The following is a 19,377-nucleotide window of genomic DNA, read 5'->3' on the forward strand; positions in this document are numbered from 1 at the left end:
CTCTCTCTCTCTCTCTCTCTCTCTCTCTCTCTCTTTCTTAGTCTCTCTGTCTGTCTCTCTCTCCCTCTCTGTCTCTCTCTGTCTCTCTCTCTCTCTCTCTCTTTTTCTCTCTATCTCTCTTTCTCTCTCTCTCTGTGTCTTTCTCTCTCTCTATCTCTCTCTCTCTCCTCCCCCTCCCCACCCGCCTCTCCCATTCCCTCCTACCCTCTCCTTGTCCTCCGGTCTTTCTCTCTCTTTCTCTGTAGCTCCGTCTCTCTCGCTCACTCTCTCTCTCTCTCTCTCTCTCTGTCTCTCTCTCTAGCTCTCCCAGCATTTGGAAGTCGGGGGTATGTTAAACACTTTTGGTTTGTTTTGTGTGTAATTTTTTCTGTCTCTTTACTTACATCTATTGTCCATCATGATTGTGAATGGGTCGTTGGCCTACACAATAAAATCAGTATCAGTGTCAGTGCCAGTGTCAGTGTCAGTGTCTCTAGCCCCCCCTCTCTCTCTCTCTCTCTCTCTCTCTCTCTCTCTCTCTCTCTCTCTCTCTCTCTCTCTCTCTCTCTCTCTCTCCCTTACCTGCTTCACAGAAATGACACTATCACTGATGTTCAGCCTGTCCATGTGAAGTGTGATGGTGTTGGTCGCATTTCTACACGTGACAACGATGGTGCATTCACCATCGAAGTAAAACGTTGATGAATCATTGCCGTAAATATAGGGCTGAAGTCGAACAGTGTAGTGGGATGGTTCTACGTGATTCGGTAGCCTTAAAAAACAAACAAAAAAAACAGCATGCGTTCATTTATTTATTCATGTACGTTATTAGTATGCCCTTTGACTTGAAGCAAACCTATAGCCTCCCGTTGTTTTGTCTGACTTTGTTAAATCACACTCACACCCACACACCCACACACCCAAACACACACACACACACACACACACACACACACACACACACACACACACACACACATACACACACACACACAAATACACACGCACACACAAATACACACGCACACACACAAACACTAAATAGATAGATAGATAGATAGGAGATAGATAGATAGATAGATAGATAGATAGATAGATAGATAGATAGATAGATAGATACACAAATAAATGAATAAAACAACATTAAATGAACAATTAAACAATCGGTAGTCAAGATTCCTTGCCTTTAAAAAAAATCCATTTTATCTCTAAATGTAATGGTCGTTTGTTAAAAATTGGAGTTCCCGTGTGTACCTGTAACTGAGCCTTCCAGTGCTTCCCTCCTCGGAGCTGAGCCAGGTGTGAAGGTCAGCCGTGTGTTTGGCGAGCCAGTCCATGTTGGCCTGGGTCTGGGTCCTCGCCGTGGTTATTGCTGGCGTGAAGGCCGAAGAGTCGCCACTGCTCTCCAGGAGTCTCAGCTGAAATTAAAGGGCAAGGGTAAGGTTAATGATACGATACCGAAAAAAAATAGTTTTGAACTGAACTGGACTGGATTGGACTGGATTGGATTGGATTGGATTGGATTGAAATGGATTTAATTGAATTGGATTGGATTGAATTGATTTCAATGGTGGCCGATGGCTGGGGTAAAGGCCGTGGTGTCGCCACTGCTCTCCAGGAGTTTCAGCTGAAATTGTAGAGGCACAGGGGTAAGTTTAATGATATACGACACCAAAGAAACAAATTGAGTTAATGTACATTCGGACAATAAAGTTAACATGAATTGAATTGAATTGAATTGAAGGTGGAGATTATTCCGATCTCTTAGGTCAACGGATGTGCAGACCTGCTAGTACCTGATTCTCCTTTTGTGTGTACACACACGCACAAGACCAAGTGCGCACGGAAAAGATCCTGCAATCCATGTCAGAGTTCGGTGGGTTATAAAAACACAAACATACCAAGTGTGCATCCTCCAAAAGCGGTGTATGGCTGCCTCAATGGGGGGCGGTCATACACGTAAAAACCCACTCGTGCACAAAAACAACGAGTGTACGTGGGAGTTTCAACTCAACTCAACTCAACTCAACTCCAATTTTATTGGCTTCAATTTTCATAGAAGAATTTGTCTTGCGCTTGGGAGAAAGTAAGAGTATAACATATAAAAACAGCATTCATATCACATTTCATGTATCACACACAGTAATCACTAGTATAAGCCTACAATTATCACATTTGTACCTGTATCATACATGCAAATAAATAGTATCACATTTCCACGTATCACACACAATATATATACAATGAACGAAGAAGAAGAAGAAGAAGAAGAAGAACTGAATTGAACTGAATTGAATTGAAATGAATTGAATCGAATCGAATCGAAGAAAAATCGAATCGAATCGAATCGAATCGAATTGGCGGTGATATAATTATTATAACGATTCATTTTCGGCTGCTGGTATCTTGAAGTCATCACCGAGACAAAATTCGTTCTCAAAATTCTTTGTCACTTCCTCAGGAGACATGCAGAAGAAATAAAATAATGTTTACGAGACGCCATTGCTAGCATCATGACGTCTTTTCTAACTTTGTTTGGCTTTTGACATCAGAGATATCTCTTCGAAAGAGAGGATAAGAAAGATGACTTTTTTTCAATCGAAATCGAATGTCTTTAAGTGAAATCAAAGATTTGTGTTGGAAGTACTTGAACAGTAAAGGAAAGGAAAATGAAACTGAAAAAAACATGTATTCATTCACATGCCAATTAAGAATATTATTACTGCTTTTTTTACTCAGTCAGTTTAAATCACTCTAAAATGAGGGGATGTGGCGGTAACTGGCACCGTCACTCTGACATGACGGGATGTCGCGGTGGCTGGTACGTATTATGAATGGACTGGGGGAGAGAAAACAATCTTGTATTAAAGGCACACTCGATTGATTCATGTAACAAAGTTACCACCATGCGCAGAGAAAACCGAGGCTGTTTCTTTTTTGGCGTGTAACCAATCGGAGGGATAGTCTTAGTCCAGGTACAAGCCTGGTCAGATCTGAGATGATTAGCAGAGATGTGTTCACGAGAAGGGGTGTGCCTTTAACTCATTGTCTCCCAGGTACGGATATATCCGTACCCACACTAATGGCTCTATCTGACCACGTACGGATATATCAGCTCAGACTGTTAGCTTCAATCGCTTCCTGTAACGTAACGCCTGCATTCCAGCGTGTTGATACACAGTTACTACACAGTTACTACTATTCTGAGTGACCTGCTGCAGCACAACTAGTCTCTGCACACAACAAACTTGGTCAAAATAGGTGGGGTAGAAAATGTTAACTGATGCATCCTCTTCTCCTTCTTCTTCTTCGTTCATGGGCTGAAACTCCCACGTTCACTAATGTTTTTGCACGAGTGGATTTTTACGTGTATGACCGTTTTTACCCCGCCATTCAGGCAGCCATACGCCGCTTTCGGAGGAAGCATGCTGGGTATTTTCGTGTTTCTATAACCCACCGAACTCTGACATGGATTACAGGATCTTTTCCGTGCGCACTTGGTCTTGTGTTTGCGTGTACACACGAAGGGGGATAAGCCACTAGTAGGTCTGCACATAAGTACTTAACCCACCAGGCGGCGGCGGCCGGGATTCGAACCCTCGACCTTCCGATTAAGAGGCCGACGTCTTACCATCCCGCCACAGCGCCCGTCCCTGATGCATCCAATAACGCATGCAGGCACAATAGAAATAAGCTACCACTACCTAGCGGATAATTTCTGTAGACACTTAAATAAAAGAGAAAGAAGTAAGGAAATTGCATAACATGGCTTTATTTCCACCTACCCAGTAACACGAAACAGCCTTATACTTACCAGACTAAGGTGATATTCGCTGTTGAAATGCGCCGTGATGCTGGCTATCAACCTGTTCGTGTTGGAAGCACTCATCCTGAAACACGAATAAACAAGTCGCCGGAAGCGATATCAACACATTTAGGAATACAATGCAATAGTTTCTAATGTTACAAAAAAACTCGATTTTAATGACAACTTTCAATACCAAACTTATCAATTAATGTTTAAGCTTCCAAGCTGAAATGCAATCCCTTAGTTCGGACTGAGTTGAAGATTGCTTGACCAAAATGTAATTATATTTGAGTGAACAATTACGTCACCACAGTGCGGCCTCAACTTTTGCAAAAAGCCGGATATGACGTCATCAAAGACATTTATCGAAAAAATTAAGAAAAAAACCGTTGGGGATATCATCTGCAGGAACTCAAAACAAAATGTCATCAATAAGGTCGGTCGGGTAGTTTTCTATGAATCGCTGTGCACACACACACACACACACACACACACACACACACACACACACACACACACACACACACACACACACACACACACACACACACACACACACACACACACACACACACACACACACACACACGTACACCCTCATCTGAATTCCCAGTCTGAAGATTATAAAGTATGCACTAAATACCGTCCTCACGTCAAAATAAACACTGCCAAGAAACAAGCAAGGAGCAGGGCGATACCGCAATTAGCGATGCGTTGTCATTGTGGTAGAAGAAAAACAAATCTTCAGATTCTTAGGAGTAACCTAAAAGGGGTGTTATTCAATACGATGGAGACACATTTCCTGCAGGTAAATCTCTTTGAAAATTCTTTTGGGCATGTACCAGGAAAAACGTTTCCCAGAATGAATTTTCTTTGCAAAAATAAATCCTTCTGCTAATAGATTAGATTATCCAATGCTGGTAAATCTTGATGCTTTTTTAACAGATTAAAAAGCTCGCATTTTAATATTAACAAAACCTCGTGTAAACCTGGTATCAAATTGCAAGCCATGTATTATTCTCTATGTCTGTACGCCGTTAAGGCAATATGAGGCAGTAACATTAAACTTAAAGAATACCTAGAATAACCTAGTTTTCTGGGTAGTTATTGAAGTGACTCATACAAATAAAGGACAAAATAGTGAATACAAATGGACATAGACTGCTATGGAAACTGGCATAAACAGCCGCTATATTGGATCTGAAGGAAACGGTTTTACAGCAACATCATACATCAGGCCAACAAAAAAAGAGGTCTGTTTACGGTAACATAGGCCAAAAAATAGGGTCGGTAGGTCGGGATTTTTTTTTCCTTTTTTCCAAAAAAACATATTTTTACGTTATTTTTTTTCCCAAATGCCAAAAAAAAGTCTAGGGTCGCGCGAAAAAATAGGGTCGGTCGGGTTACCGTAAACAGACTATTTTTTTGTTTGGCCTCAGAAATTCATAATATCTGGCACAAAAAATACACATGTATTATATCAACAGTATTATAGAACGATTTTTTGCCATAAGACTACAGTTGAATTTAAATTAATTGTTGTAATAAGGATGAATGAATATAACATAATTTTAATTTTACTGCCTAACATTGCCTTAACGCGGCTCTTTGACAACACTTTGTTTTCCTTACGGGGCGGGGATGTAGCTCAGTCGGTAGCGCGCTGGATTTGTATCCAGTTGGCCGCTGTCAGCGTGAGTTCGTCCCCACGTTCGGCGAGAGATTTATTTCTCAGAGTCAACTTTGTGTGCAGACTCTCCTCGGTGTCCGAACACCCCCGTGTGTACACGCAAGCACAAGACCAAGTGCGCACGGAAAAGATCCTGTAATCCATGTCAGAGTTCGGTGGGTTATAGAAACACGAAAATACCCAGCATGCTTCCTCCGAAAACGGCGTATGGCTGCCTAAATGGCGGGGTAAAAAACGGTCATACACGTAAAATTCCACTCGTGCAAAAAAACACGAGTGTACGTGGGAGTTTCAGCCCACGAACGCAGAAGAAGAAGAAGAAGTTTTCCTTACATGCCGACGAGAGCTGTGAAGTGCTCCACCACAAAGTGAAAGGCGATGTCGCGGCCCCAGCGGTTCCCTGCCACTGCCTGGATGGTGGTGCGAATGTCTTGGGTTCGAATCTCGCTCGTGTTCATCGACATCTGCAGCAGTCTGCACGCAAAGAAATACGCGGGTGTCTTCAAGCATCAACAACATCTCGCACAGCTTTAATCAGAAACATACGTACTGCCAATGCTCTAGAAATGAAGACTTGTTGCTATTAGGCTAGCTGTTCCGTCCATTCTTTGTCATGTTTTTTTTTTTCTTTTTTCTTTTTTCTTACCTCAGTTGCATGCAGATTGCTTCAAACCACATGTGGTGCCTGTTTCCTTTCAACAACAAACAAAAAATCTTCAATTTTGTTTTTTTGTTTGTGTGTGTATGTGTGCGTGTTGTTGGTGGTAACGCAGTGTTGCCTTCACTAACCTATTCATGGCATGGACACACATTCCCGTACTCTTCTAAAGACTCCCAAACAGGATAGGGTAAAGATGGTATGGCCTAATCATCATCTATTGCCAATTCTAAGTCACCTGTGGAGTAGCGAGGGCTCTTTGGTGCAGGCCAAAGCTCGACGTAGTCTGGAATTCTCCGTGGCATCGTCTTCTGCCTTGTACTTGTCGTAGACAAAGTTCCACTCAGTCAGACCACCTCTCTCCACAGCCGTACAGTAAAACCGGTAGCGCAGGTTGGCGTCAATTCTGAAGAAGAAGAAAAACAAATAATAACAAATCACTTTTCTATAGCGCAAGTCCCGATCACAGCCCCACCACGGGCTTTACAATTCAAATGCAAAAAACATGAGAAAAAAAACTGCACACAAAAAAGCGACCTAAACTAACATAGCAATACGACTAAACACAATCAACAACAGTACACACACACACAAAACAACAAAGTGTAAGATGGCTCATATCCAGATTGAACAAACACGTTGTAGATATAACATTCTTTGTACAAAGACCTAACACGATCTGAGAAAATCAGGTCTTAACATTGAGAGAGTTTTAAAGTGGGGGCAAATTTACGGGGGTTATAAACAGAAAATGTGAGAAAACAGGGTCTTAAGGGCTGGGTGGCCGAGTGGTAACGCACTTGCGCTCGGAAGCGAGAGGTTGCGAGAGTCGACCCTGGGTCAGGGCGTTAGCAATTTTCTCCACCCTTTCCTAACCTAGGTGGTGGGTTCAAGTGCTAGTCTTTCGGATGAGACGAAAAACCGAGGTCCCTTCGTGTACACTACATTGCACGTTAAAGATCCCACGATTGACACAAGGGTCTTTCCTGGCAAAATTGTATAGGCATAGATAAAAATGTCCATCAAAATGCCCGTGTGACTTGGAATAATAGGCCGTGAAAAGTAGGATATGCGCCGAAATGGCTGCGATCTGCTGGTCGATGTGAATGCGTGATGTATTGTGTAAAAAAAATCCATCTCACACGGCATAAATAGATCCCTGCGCCTTGAGCCCGAGTCTGGAGATACGTGCGCGATATAAGACTTCATATAACAAATATAATTATGGGGGGTTCTTCTGCCTGTAGCAAGCTAGTTGTACATCGGATAGATGGGCGACCTGGCCTAGTGGATGAGACACCGACCTCCCCATGCGGAAGGTCGTGTGTTTGAATCCCGGCCGCGACTTGTGAGCTAAGGGTGGAGATTATCCCGATCCCCCAGGTTAACGTATGTGCAGACTTCGCGGCTAGTGCCGTATCCCCCTTCGTGTGTACACGCAAGCACAAGACTAATTGCGCACGGAAAAGATCCTGTAATCCATGTCAGAGTTCGGTGGGTTATAGAGACACGAAAATACCAAGCATGCATCCTCCGAAAGCATACGCATACAAAAGCGGCGTGGGGTACAAACGGTCATACACGTACAATTCCACTCGTGCACAAAACAGGATTTAGTACGTGGGAGTTTCAGCCCATGAACGCAGAAGAACAAGAAGAAGTACATCGGATATTCGACATACACTATAGTCAGTGCAAAACCTCAAACTTGGAGGAAGTTAGGAATCTACAACCTGGTGAAGTTGTGTGCATAGTGGACATTGTTTAAGGAATACATTTTTGAAGTGACACATGACAATTTGCGAAATAAATGTAGGCCGCACTGCACGTAAAACGGGGAGTCTGTACATATTAGGCCCAGACGTGAAAGATTGATCATATCCCATGTGAAAATCATGGACTGGTATTTGATTGTTTATACATCGACCGTATTTAGATCATGAGAAAATAATGATAGCAGCGTACATACAAGTCACCCTAAAATGAACTAGACGGCGACATATATCTATGTTTGTTCACAGTAAGTTTTCCACGATATATTAATATATCATGCATTTTTAATATGACTTGATGCACATTGGTATACGTCTTCCAGGCATGGGAATTGAAAAAAGTAAAAAAGGCTGAAAATTTGTAAGTAATGGCAAAGTCGACGGCGAGAAGCGCCTAGCCGGATTTTTTTCTCTCCAAAGAACCCAATTGGTGCAATTTGGTGTCATCTAAACTCCAAGTTTACCATTAAATTCAGGGTTTAGAACCATTTTTGCCTCCCCCATTTATTTTTTCGGCGAACACTTTTGCTTTTTCGGCGGAACAAAAAATAAATTCGGCGGAAATTTGCCTTTTGGCGGACAATTCCCATGCCTGGTCTTCACAACCGTTCTGGACATAAGAAAAAGATCGTCCTCACCCGTTGGTTCCCGAGGTCCTCCATTCAGAGAACTGGGTCACCGCCAGGTTGACACACGTCGTGTGACCGTAGGAACACGCGTAGTCAGCAAGTTGCACCTTGGTGTAGCTATATACAAGAGAGAAATGACATAAACAACAGACGAAGAGAAATAGGAACAATGGTTGCCAGGTCATGTGGCCGTATGAACACCCGTAGTTGTCGTAAGACATAAGACATAAGACCATTTATTGTCCATACAATTAATTACAATAGATGGAAAAGCGTGGTTCATCTGCTCTTAAAACAATCAAAACAACATATGACAACAACCTTAAAAAACAAAAATAAGAACAATAAAACATACGAAGTAAGAACACCCAAAGTAGAACCTGGTCAAGTTGAACCTTGTCGAAGCTATATAAAACAGAAAACTGACAGAAACAACAGAGAAAGCGAGGGAAAGAAGACATGTTCACGTTATCCACACAGACACAAGATCTTTGTAACACTAATTTCAGCAATGAAGTATTCGGTTGAAAAATAGTTTAAAAAACATACGACGCCTAAGTACACACACACACACACACACACACACACACACACACACACACACACACACACACACACACACACACACACGAAAACACACACACACACACACACACACACACACACACACACACACACACACACACACATACATACGTACGCACGCACGCGCGCACGCATACACAAACACATTAGCACACACAAAAATCAAACAAACACGTACATATCTACAGGGGCCAGATCGGGAGTGATGTCGAGGCCCACGTCCTGAATTGGAACGTTGACTGTGTTCTTCATGAACTCCTGAAAGGCAAAGTGTCATTCTGTCAACACAGTCATCGAACCGTCACCCACACACACAACGGTACAAAACGGAAACCAGAGACAAACAACCCCGAACAAGATAATCACACACACACAAACACGACGCCATAATGGTAATTTTGTTATTTAAAAAAAACTAAAAAAACAACACAAACAAACAAACAAACAAACAGACAAACAGTATAAAAAAATCAAAAAATCGCGTGAAGCGAAATTTAGTAAACCTGTCACACTCACAGTATGATAGTGAATGCACTGCATTTCAGGAAGGCAACGCTTTGGAGGAAACTTGACTAAAATGTAGAAAGACCATCAGTAGATTACACGCAAAACGCCTTTACCCTTCCAAATTCAGCGACCGAGTATGACGGAGTAAGTGTTCTGATTGTGGCTTGGTAGCAGCAAGTTTCAATGCACGATGTTTAGAGGGCCGTGGCAGAGTTGTGTCCCTTGAAGGTTAGGCAAAGTCAGCAATTCTTATAGCTGAGTGGGAATGCTCACTGGGAACGTCGTGGAATAAAATCAGATGAATTTTCCTTTGAATAAAATGCAAATCGGACGTCTTTTCTGTTGACAGTATGCAAATTGGATGTATTATCATTTGCAAATATGCAAATCGGACGTCTTTTCTGTGTAATATGCAAATTGGATGCCTTATCTTTCGAAATATGCAAATCATATGACTTTCTTTTTAAAATATGCAAATCGGATGCGCTTTCTTTCGCAAATATGCAAATCAGATGCGTTTCTTATCCCAAATATGCACATCGGATGCATTACATATCAAAAATATGCAAATCAGATGTCTTTTTTTATTAAAGAAATGCAAATCGGATGCCTTGTCTTTCTAAAATCTGCAAATTGGCTGTTTTACCCTTTAAAAATCTGTAAATCGAAGGTCATATGCCTTTCAGTTTTAAATAAGCAAATCGGATTCGGATGCCCTTACTTTTTTAAAAATATGCAGATCAGATGCTTTTTCTTTTCCAAGTATGCAAATTGGATGTATCATCCTTTAGAATATGCAAATTGCACGTCTTTCTTCTAGAATCATGCAAATAGGCATGCCCTTTTAATTTAGAATATTCAAACCATATGCCTTTCTTTTTTTAATATGCACATTCGATGCTCTTTATTTCCATAATATGCAAATCATATGCCTTTTCTTTCCAAAATATGCAAATCAGATGCATTATCTGTCACAAATATGCAAATAGGATGCCTTTTCCAAAACAATATATGCACATTTAATGTCTGTTCGTTCTTAAATATGCAAATTGGACGCCTTTTTAAACAAAAAATGCAAATAGGATGCCTTTTCTGATTCAAATATGCAAATTGAATGCCTTTTTTTCCCAAATATGTAAATCGGATGCCCTCAGTTTCAAAAATATGCGAATCAGATGCCTTTTCTTTCAAAAATATGCAGATCAGTTGCATTTTGTTTGCCAAATATGCAAATTAGATGCTTTTCTTTCTTAGATATGCAAATCGGATGCCTTTTCTTTTACATATATGCAAATTAGATGCATTATCCCGTAAATTATGCACATAGAACGTTATTTCTTTCCCAAATATGCAAATAGGTCGTTTTATCCGTTCAAAAATGCAAATCGAACGTCTTTTTTTCTTAAATATGCAAATAGGATGCCCTTTCCCATGAAAATATGCAAATCATATGCATTTCTTTTTTAAATATGCAAATAGGTCCTTAACTTTCAAATATATGCAAATCAGATCCTTTTATTTTCTAAATATGCAAATTAAAGGTATTATTTTTTCAAAATATGCAAATCGAAAATCTTTTCATCTTGAAATATGCAAATAGGATGCCCTTTTATGTAAGAATATGCAAATCATATGCCTTTCTTTGTTTGATATGCAAATCAGATGCCTTCCTTTCTAAAATAAGCAAATAAGATGCTTTTTCATTCTTAAATATGCAAATAAGATGCCTTTTCTTCATAAGAAATATGCAAATTGGATGCCTGTTTGTTCTAAAATATGCAATTTGGACGTTTAAAAAAAATGCAAATATGATGCCTTTTTGTTTTAAATATGCAAATTAGATGCTTTTTCTTTCTGAAATATGCAAATCCGATTCCTTTTCTTTTCACAAAATGGACGCCTTTTTTAAAATATGCAAATAGGATGCCTTTTTTTGTTTCCAATATGCACATTAAATGTCCTTTTCCTTAAATATGCAAATCGCGGATGCATTTTATTTAAAAATATGCAAATCAGATGTTTTTTCTTTCAAAATTATTAAAATTGGATGCCTGTTTGTTCTAAAATATGCAAATTGGACGCCTTTTTAAAAATATGCAAATAGGATGCCTTCACTGATTCAAATATGCAAATTAGATGGGTTTTTTCTTGTAAGTATGCAATTTGGATGCCTTTTTTTCAAAAATATGCAAATCAGATGCCTTTTTGTTTCACAAATATGCAAATCAGATGCCTTTTCTTTGAAATATACGCAAAATGGACGCAAATTGGATGCTTTGCTGTTTCAAATATGCAAATTATATGTTTTTTTCTCTCAAATATGCAATTCGGATGCCCTTTCTTTAAAAAATATGCAAATCAGATACCTTGTTATTTCTTAAATATGCAAATCGGATGCCTTGATAGGATGCCTTTTCTATTTCAAATATGCAAATTATATGCCATTTTCTTAAGTATGCTAATCGGATGGTTTTTCTTTCCAAAATATGCACATTAGATGCCTCTTCTTTCAAAAATATGCAAATCAGATGCATTTTCTTTGCCAAATATGCAAATCAGATGCTTTTTCTTTCTAGAATGTCCAAATTCGATGCCTTTTCTTTTTAATAGATGGAAGTTGGATGCATTATCCTTTAAATATATGCAAATCAAACGTCTTTTCTTCTAATTCTGTAAATATGCAAATAGGAAGCACTTAATGTTAAGAATATGCAAATGATGTGCCTTTCTTTATAAATATGCAAATCAGATGCAATAACAAAAAATTCAAATCTGATGCCTTTTCTAAAATATGCAAATTGGACACCTTGTCTTTTTGAAATATGCAAATAGGATGCCTTTTTTGTTTGAAATATGCAAATCCGTTGCCCTTTGTTTGAAAATGTGCAAATCAGATGTCTTTTCTATTTGAAATATACAAATCGGGTGCCTTTTCTTTCAAAACTTTGCAAATCAGATGCATTTATCTGCCAAATATGCAAATCAGATGACTATTATTGTCTAAATATGCAAATTAGATGCCTTTTCTTCTCTAAAACCTTTCTGTTTAAAATATGCAAATCAGATGCACTTTCTTTCGAAAATATGCAAATCAGATACATTTTCTTTCCCAAATATGTAAATCTGAAGCATTATCCATAAAAAAAGCAAATCCGATGTCTTATCTTTCTAAAAATATGCAAATCGGATGCCCTTTTTTGCTAAATTATGCAAATTGAATGTATTATCTTCTAAATAGATGCAAATTGAACATCTTTTCTCCTTTAAATATGCAAATAAGATGCCCTCCTTTTTAAGACCTGTTTTTCTAAGATTTCTGGAGGTCTTAAAAGGTGGGTTCCACTGTACCTCAAGGTTGGAATAAAGAGAGGAGCGGTCAAGCATCAGCTCGACGTAGTCCATCTCACGGGCAAACGCCCTCCAGGGCACATAGTCCAGCTCTTTGGACAGATAGTCCAACACCCTCAGTGCGGTCGACATGTCCAGCAAATCCGCCCTGAAAACACCAATTAAAATGAAACTTGATTTATTTTTGTACGTATGCTTCTGTGAGGCGCTTAAGGATTTACATTTATATGGAAAAACACGTATAGTCAAACAGCATTCCTCTACTAAAGATATGTTGTGAACTCAAAGATTGAATCCTTGTCTGAATTACAGAATCAATAAAAAAAAAAGAACGAAACAAACACCGTAGAGCTTTCTAGTTTTTTGTTTGTTTGATTTTGCAAGTGGGGGTGGGGGAAGGGGGTCGGGGGGGGGGGGTAGGATTGCGATCTTAGGTCTATTTTCAGGAATACAAATTCAAGTGGATATACCTTTTCCTTACTACAGTATCTGACATTTTGTTTGTAGTAACCGTTCTGTCACCGCCACCGCCACCGCCACCGCCACCCAACCAATGACACACTCACACACACACAACCCCAGGTTTCTCTCTATCGTTCTCTCTTCCTCTACTCTATTTCACACACAAAGGGGAAGACGAAAACGACCTACTTGACGAGATTCCAGGCATCGTTGATGATCTGAGCCCTGTTGACGGGATGGATTTTCTGATGGAGAAAAAAAGAAGAGTTTCGTCAGATGTGTGTGGATGAAAATATTCATGCAACAAGATGAATGATTTTAATGCATTTAAATGATAACTATAAGACAGGCTGCACGCATCGCACGATGACCTCGAATTGTGTGTCACTAGGCTGCGCGAAGCGAACGTGGCTGCACAAATCTAGTTTTGAATTTGAAAACTGAGTTTTCAACAACAATAAGAGCAAGAATAAGAACAAGAAGAGGTATAATAACGATAAGAAGAAGCAGAAGAAGAACAACAATAACAAGAAATTCCTTCGAGGTAGGAAAAACACCCCCGTTGGTCAAAGGGAAATAACCATTCTCACTGCACCCATTCTCACTGCCACCAACTGAGAAGGTTATTTCCCTTTGACCATGAATATGTTTCTCTATAAGTCCTTGTAGAATCTTAATCCACCAATAACTCCCTAACCGTGTGTTTAACTGGTCCCAATTTTTGTAAGGACCGTCTCAGGAATGTATAGAACCTGTTCACCAAGTTTGGTGACGATCGGTCCGTTCATTCTTGAGATCTATATGCGAACACAAACACACAAACACACAAACAAACAAACAAACACATCGACCGAAACCTATACACACCCATATACCGGGGGTGTAACAACAACAAGAACAAAAAGAAGAAAATGCTTACGGTGTGGTCAGCTTTGAGCTGTGTGATAAGAGCGTTCCAGTTGCTGCTGTCGTAGTTGACACGAAAGTAGCCATACTGCTGCACGTTCACCACGTACCAGCCGTCCGTCGACCCTTGTGTGGGATCGGAGATCTCCACTGCATAAAATCATCAAAGTATCAAAGTTTGACAATATGGTCAACATGGTCACATATCTACGCCAAGGTTCTTTCTAAGAGTTTATTTTTTATTTTTTAATGTTTATGTTCCTTCAGCTTATGTCGCTCTATGAAACCGATTTAATTGTGTCTCCTTTTTCTCAGTAAATATGATGATAGTTTCCGTGTGTAAAACTATTTACATTTAGGTCGCTCGCAATAAAAATGAACCAGGTTTGAAATAAAAAAAATAAAAAATAAAAAAAGTATAACTCGTTTACACTCGTCGCTTCCAATCTTGTTTAACATCTTGATGCCTTTCAAAAAGTTAAACATCTTGTCCGGAGGATTTCGCATTGATATAGTCAATCAATCGGTTGATTGGTTAATTGATTGATTGGTCGATTGATTGATTGATTGATTGATTGATCGATCGATCGATCGACTGATTAAATGATTGAAAGATTGATTGATTGGTTGATTGATAGATTCATTTGCAGGATAATTACTGATAAGAAACCCCAAACAAGAGCAAAAATAGCGAGAGAAAAATAACATACAAAATAATATAAATACATTCTCTATCCTAACTACGAGTAAAGAAACAAAAATTACGAATGATTGCAGAAAAGGCAGACAACAAACAATTATTTAATCAACTGCTTTTAGGTGGGACTTACAAGTTCTGTCTTTTTCCAGCCAGTGGATATTTTGTCGGGCCTGATGGAAGCTGGTATTTTCACTGGATGTGTACGTGATGGGTATTTCCCATTTGTAGCTGCAAGAAACATAAAGCAAAATACAGAAAAATAAATAACAATATACCAATACCAAAAGCCGTAAAACATCATCATCATCATCATCATCATCATCATCATCATCATCATCATCATCATCATCATCATCATCATCAGAAGCTGCAGCAGCACTATCATGATCATCGTAACTATCATCATAATCAGTAGCATCGTCATTATCAGCAGCATCATCGTCAGTAGTAGTAGTAGTAGTAGTAGTAGTAGTAGTAGTAGTAGTAGTAGTAGTAGTAGTAGTAGTAGTAGTAGTAGTCAACAAAGTCTAAAGGCTGAATGTTAATCTAAAAGCTCACAAGAAATCGTTTGAAAAGATGTAAATCAGCTGCGAAAACGAGTACATATTGTACACAAAGACAACAACCAGTAATGTATCAGGGGAAACAACACCTGCAAATCGCTTTTTGAATTGCAGCGAGTGGATTGCCTCCCATGCACACCATCTTCTCAAATTTGCTCTGTTTTTTTTGTTTGTGTTATATAACTCTTTGCTTTTTGGGATCAAACTGTTTAAAATCATCACGCAAATTTTGTTCGGCTCTTAACTATTCAAACCTTTATGTAACTCGCATTTATTCCAGAACAAGAAAACAAAGGGGGAGGGAGAGAGACTGAGAAGAGAGGGAGAGAGACAGACATAGAGAGAGATTAAAAAAAGAGAGAGAGAGAGAGAGAGAGAGAGAGAGAGAGAGAGAGAGAGAGAGAGATTGAGAGAGAGAGAGATTGATTAATTGATTGATTGATTGAATTTTATTTTTCGAGGGTAACAGAATAAGCAATGTAGAGAGAGAGAGAGAGAGAGAGAGAGAGAGAGAGAGAGAGAGAGAGAGAGAGAGAGAGAGAGAGAGAGAGAGAGAGAGAGAGAGAGAATTGAACTTTGAATTGAATTGAACTTGAGAGAGAGAGAGAGAGAGAGAGAGAGAGAGAGAGAGAGAGAGAGAGAGAGAGAGAGAGAGAGAGAGAGAGAGAGAGAGAGAGAGAGAGAGAGGAGTACATATTATTCTTGCAATCATCCATGTATTCATCCGTTCGCTGATTAATTCCTTCATTCATCAACTCTTGATTCCTCACCCAAATAACTAATACATGAATTCTGTCAGCCATTCATGCATACATTTTATTCACGTTTCCTTGTCAGAGTTGTCTTTCTACTTGTCAGCATCTCAAATTTATTCCAGAATAAGAAAATAAAGGGGGAGGGAGAGAGTAAGAGAGAATTAAGTGAGGGAGAGACAGAAAGACAGAGAGAGAAATTTAGAGAGAAAGAGAGAGAGTGAAAAACAGTGAGAGACAAAAAACAGACATACAAATGGAGACAGGTCAGGTAAACAGAACGATAGGGAAACAGACTAACACAGATAGAGGGAGGCAGACATACAGACAGACAGACAGACAGACAGACAGACAGACAGACAGACAGACAGAAAAAGGAACAGAGAAAGACCGACGAAAGACCGAGAGACTGACAGGGAGATATACAGGCAGAGATATGATTCTCCTATTCATTCATTCATTCATCCATGCATTTTATTCATTGATTCATTGATTGATTGATTCATCAATTCATTCTTCAACTCGTTCATGCATTCATTGATCCATTAATCCCTTTGTTAACTCATTCATTCATCCATCCATCCATCCATCTACCAATCCATCCATCCATCCATACATCCTCACTTGTAAAGAGGATCCTTGTATCTGTCATCGGTGCTGTCCTCGGTTCCCAGCAAGAAGCGTTGCTGTGACAACATGAGCTTGCCGTCGCTGCTTTTCGTTACCGTGACAACGGGGAATCCCATCTGGGTCACCCAGGGGTCCATTCTCAAGGTCATGTTCACTTGAGGACTTAGTGTCATGCCCACCTGTGTGAAAATCAAGATACACGCATGACATCGGGATGACACAAACTGTACCCTGATACAATCATGGAGTCATGATGACTTGGAACAGGGCACGGATAATGCAACTAATGTGTGACATCGATATCGTAATGCTTAGCAGAATAACGAGACAATTAAAAGCCTAAATAATGAGTGATGTGTGTGTGGTGTAGAAGAAAAGTTAAAGCACTCTCTCTCTGTCTGTTTATGTTTGTCTGGTTGTATGTCTGTCTGTCTGTATGTCTGTATCTCTCTCTCACATTCTCTTTCACTTTGTCTCTAGCTATCTGTCTGTCGCTGTCTGTCTGTCCATCCGTTCGTCCGTCCTTCCCCCTCTTCCACTCTCTCTCTCCCTCTCTCCCTCTCTCTCTCTCTCTCTCTCTCTCTCTCTCTCTCCCTCTCTCTCTCTCTCTCTCTCTCTGAGACAGAGAGAGAAACAGAGAGACAGACAGACAGACAGACAGAGACAGAGAGACACAGAGAGAGAGACAGAGAGAGAGACAGAGAGAGACAGAGACAGAGGGTACATGATCGAATGCGAAAGAGAGAGAGAGAGAGAGAGAGAGAGAGAGAGACAGACAGACAGAGAGACAGAGAGAGAGACAGACAGACAGACAGACAGACAGGGAGAGACAGAGACAGAGGGTACATGATCGAATGCGAAAGAGATACAGAGAGATACAGAGAGAGACAGAGAGAGACAGAGACAGAGAGAGAGAGGGGTGAGGGACAGACGGACGGACGAACAAATGGACGGACAGACAAACAGCAACAGACAGACAAGAAAGATATTGCAACTGGTTGGCGTGCTGTTAATAACATATTAGGTAAATCTAAACAGAACTCAAATCGGTCTGCCACAACCATCTCCCCTGAAGAGTTTAAACGCTTACTTAATTCTTTTTATGTGTTTAAATATTTGTTGAATTTATTGTGTGTGTGTGTGTGTGTGTGTGTGTGTGTGTGTGTGTGTGTGTGTGTTTGTGTGTGTATGTGTTTGTGTGTGTCTGTGTGAGTGTGTGGGTACATGTGTGTGTGTGTGTAAGTGTGTATGTGTGCTTGTGTGAGGTTGGGTGTGTGTCAAAATGTGTTGTGCAATATGGCATGAAAATCTTTTTAGATTTGTTGTTAAAAATTACAGCTTTGTATTCCATGTTTATTATCTCTGTCTCTCTCTGTCTCTCTCTGTGTGTCTCTCTCTCTGTGTGTCTCTCTCTCTCTCTGTCTGTCTGTCTGTCTATCTATCTGTCTGTCTGTCTCTCTCTCTCTCTTTCTCTCTCTCTCTCTCTCTCTCTCTCTCTCTCTCTCTCTTTCGCATTCGATCATGTACCCTCTGTCTCTGTCTCTCTCTGTCTCTCTCTCTGTCTCTGTCTCTCTCTCTCTGTCTCTCTGTCTCTGTCTGTCTGTCTGTCTGTCTGTCTGTCTCTCTGTCTGTCTCTCTGTCTCTCTGTCTCTCCCTCTCTCTCTCTTTCGCATTCGATCATGTACCGTCCTTTCTTTCCGTATCGATGTAATTTGGCAATCACAATATTGCGCGAGAAGGACGTTAATTATGTACTACATGTACTAATAATAATGATGATATGTATATGGCACAAATCCTAGAACAATTCTAAGCGCCACACAAAAACATACATAAATACATTATTCTGTGCATAATTCCAAATCAAATAATATTACACATCGAAATATAATATATACACTTTACAAAGTTTTAACCCACAACATTCCAAGTCAAACAATTATACACATGGAACATTTACCGTATCGAGGGCGTGCCACAGGTCCGTGTGCTCTGCGTTTCCAAACTTGTTTTGATCGAGGTAAAGCTGCAACAGAAGCACATAACCTGATGATAAATACAATGATAGCAATGATGGTAATTAACGACCACTAATCGCCCGTTCTCACAAAAGCTCACGTTGATTTTCTGATGCAAAATTAGACATGTAAAGGTATATAAACAGGGATCACGTACAAATTATACCATACAGAGACTCACACTGAACATTCGGAACTCAGTCACTTCAAACGTATGGGGAAGTTATTGCGCGCACACATACACTCACTAAAACATCACGAATTAGAAGGAAAAAAAGACAATTGTCTACTCACATTCATACTTACAACTCTGTGAAAATAAACGTAATAATAAATAATTTGGTAGACTTGTGTAACAAATACGAAGTGG

The 19,377-nt window shown here is 39.8% G+C and overlaps 1 protein-coding gene across 1 annotated transcript in view; it reads right to left on the reverse strand.

The window, feature by feature from the left end:
* The window catches only part of LOC138950689 (uncharacterized), a gene marked incomplete in the record, with an annotated part of 144,084 nt that overhangs the window by 88,078 nt on the left and 36,629 nt on the right, over positions 1-19,377 (reverse strand). Inside the window, 13 exon segments of the mRNA XM_070322403.1 lie at positions 562-751; positions 1,234-1,397; positions 3,794-3,869; positions 5,811-5,951; positions 6,374-6,541; positions 8,546-8,653; positions 9,300-9,379; positions 12,977-13,124; positions 13,628-13,683; positions 14,358-14,494; positions 15,175-15,272; positions 16,984-17,168; positions 18,950-19,015. Of these exon segments, the coding sequence (XP_070178504.1) occupies positions 562-751; positions 1,234-1,397; positions 3,794-3,869; positions 5,811-5,951; positions 6,374-6,541; positions 8,546-8,653; positions 9,300-9,379; positions 12,977-13,124; positions 13,628-13,683; positions 14,358-14,494; positions 15,175-15,272; positions 16,984-17,168; positions 18,950-19,015 (1,617 nt within the window).

Source organism: Littorina saxatilis, linkage group LG16, assembly GCF_037325665.1.
Source record: "Littorina saxatilis isolate snail1 linkage group LG16, US_GU_Lsax_2.0, whole genome shotgun sequence".
NCBI classification, from domain to species: Eukaryota; Metazoa; Mollusca; class Gastropoda; order Littorinimorpha; family Littorinidae; genus Littorina; species Littorina saxatilis.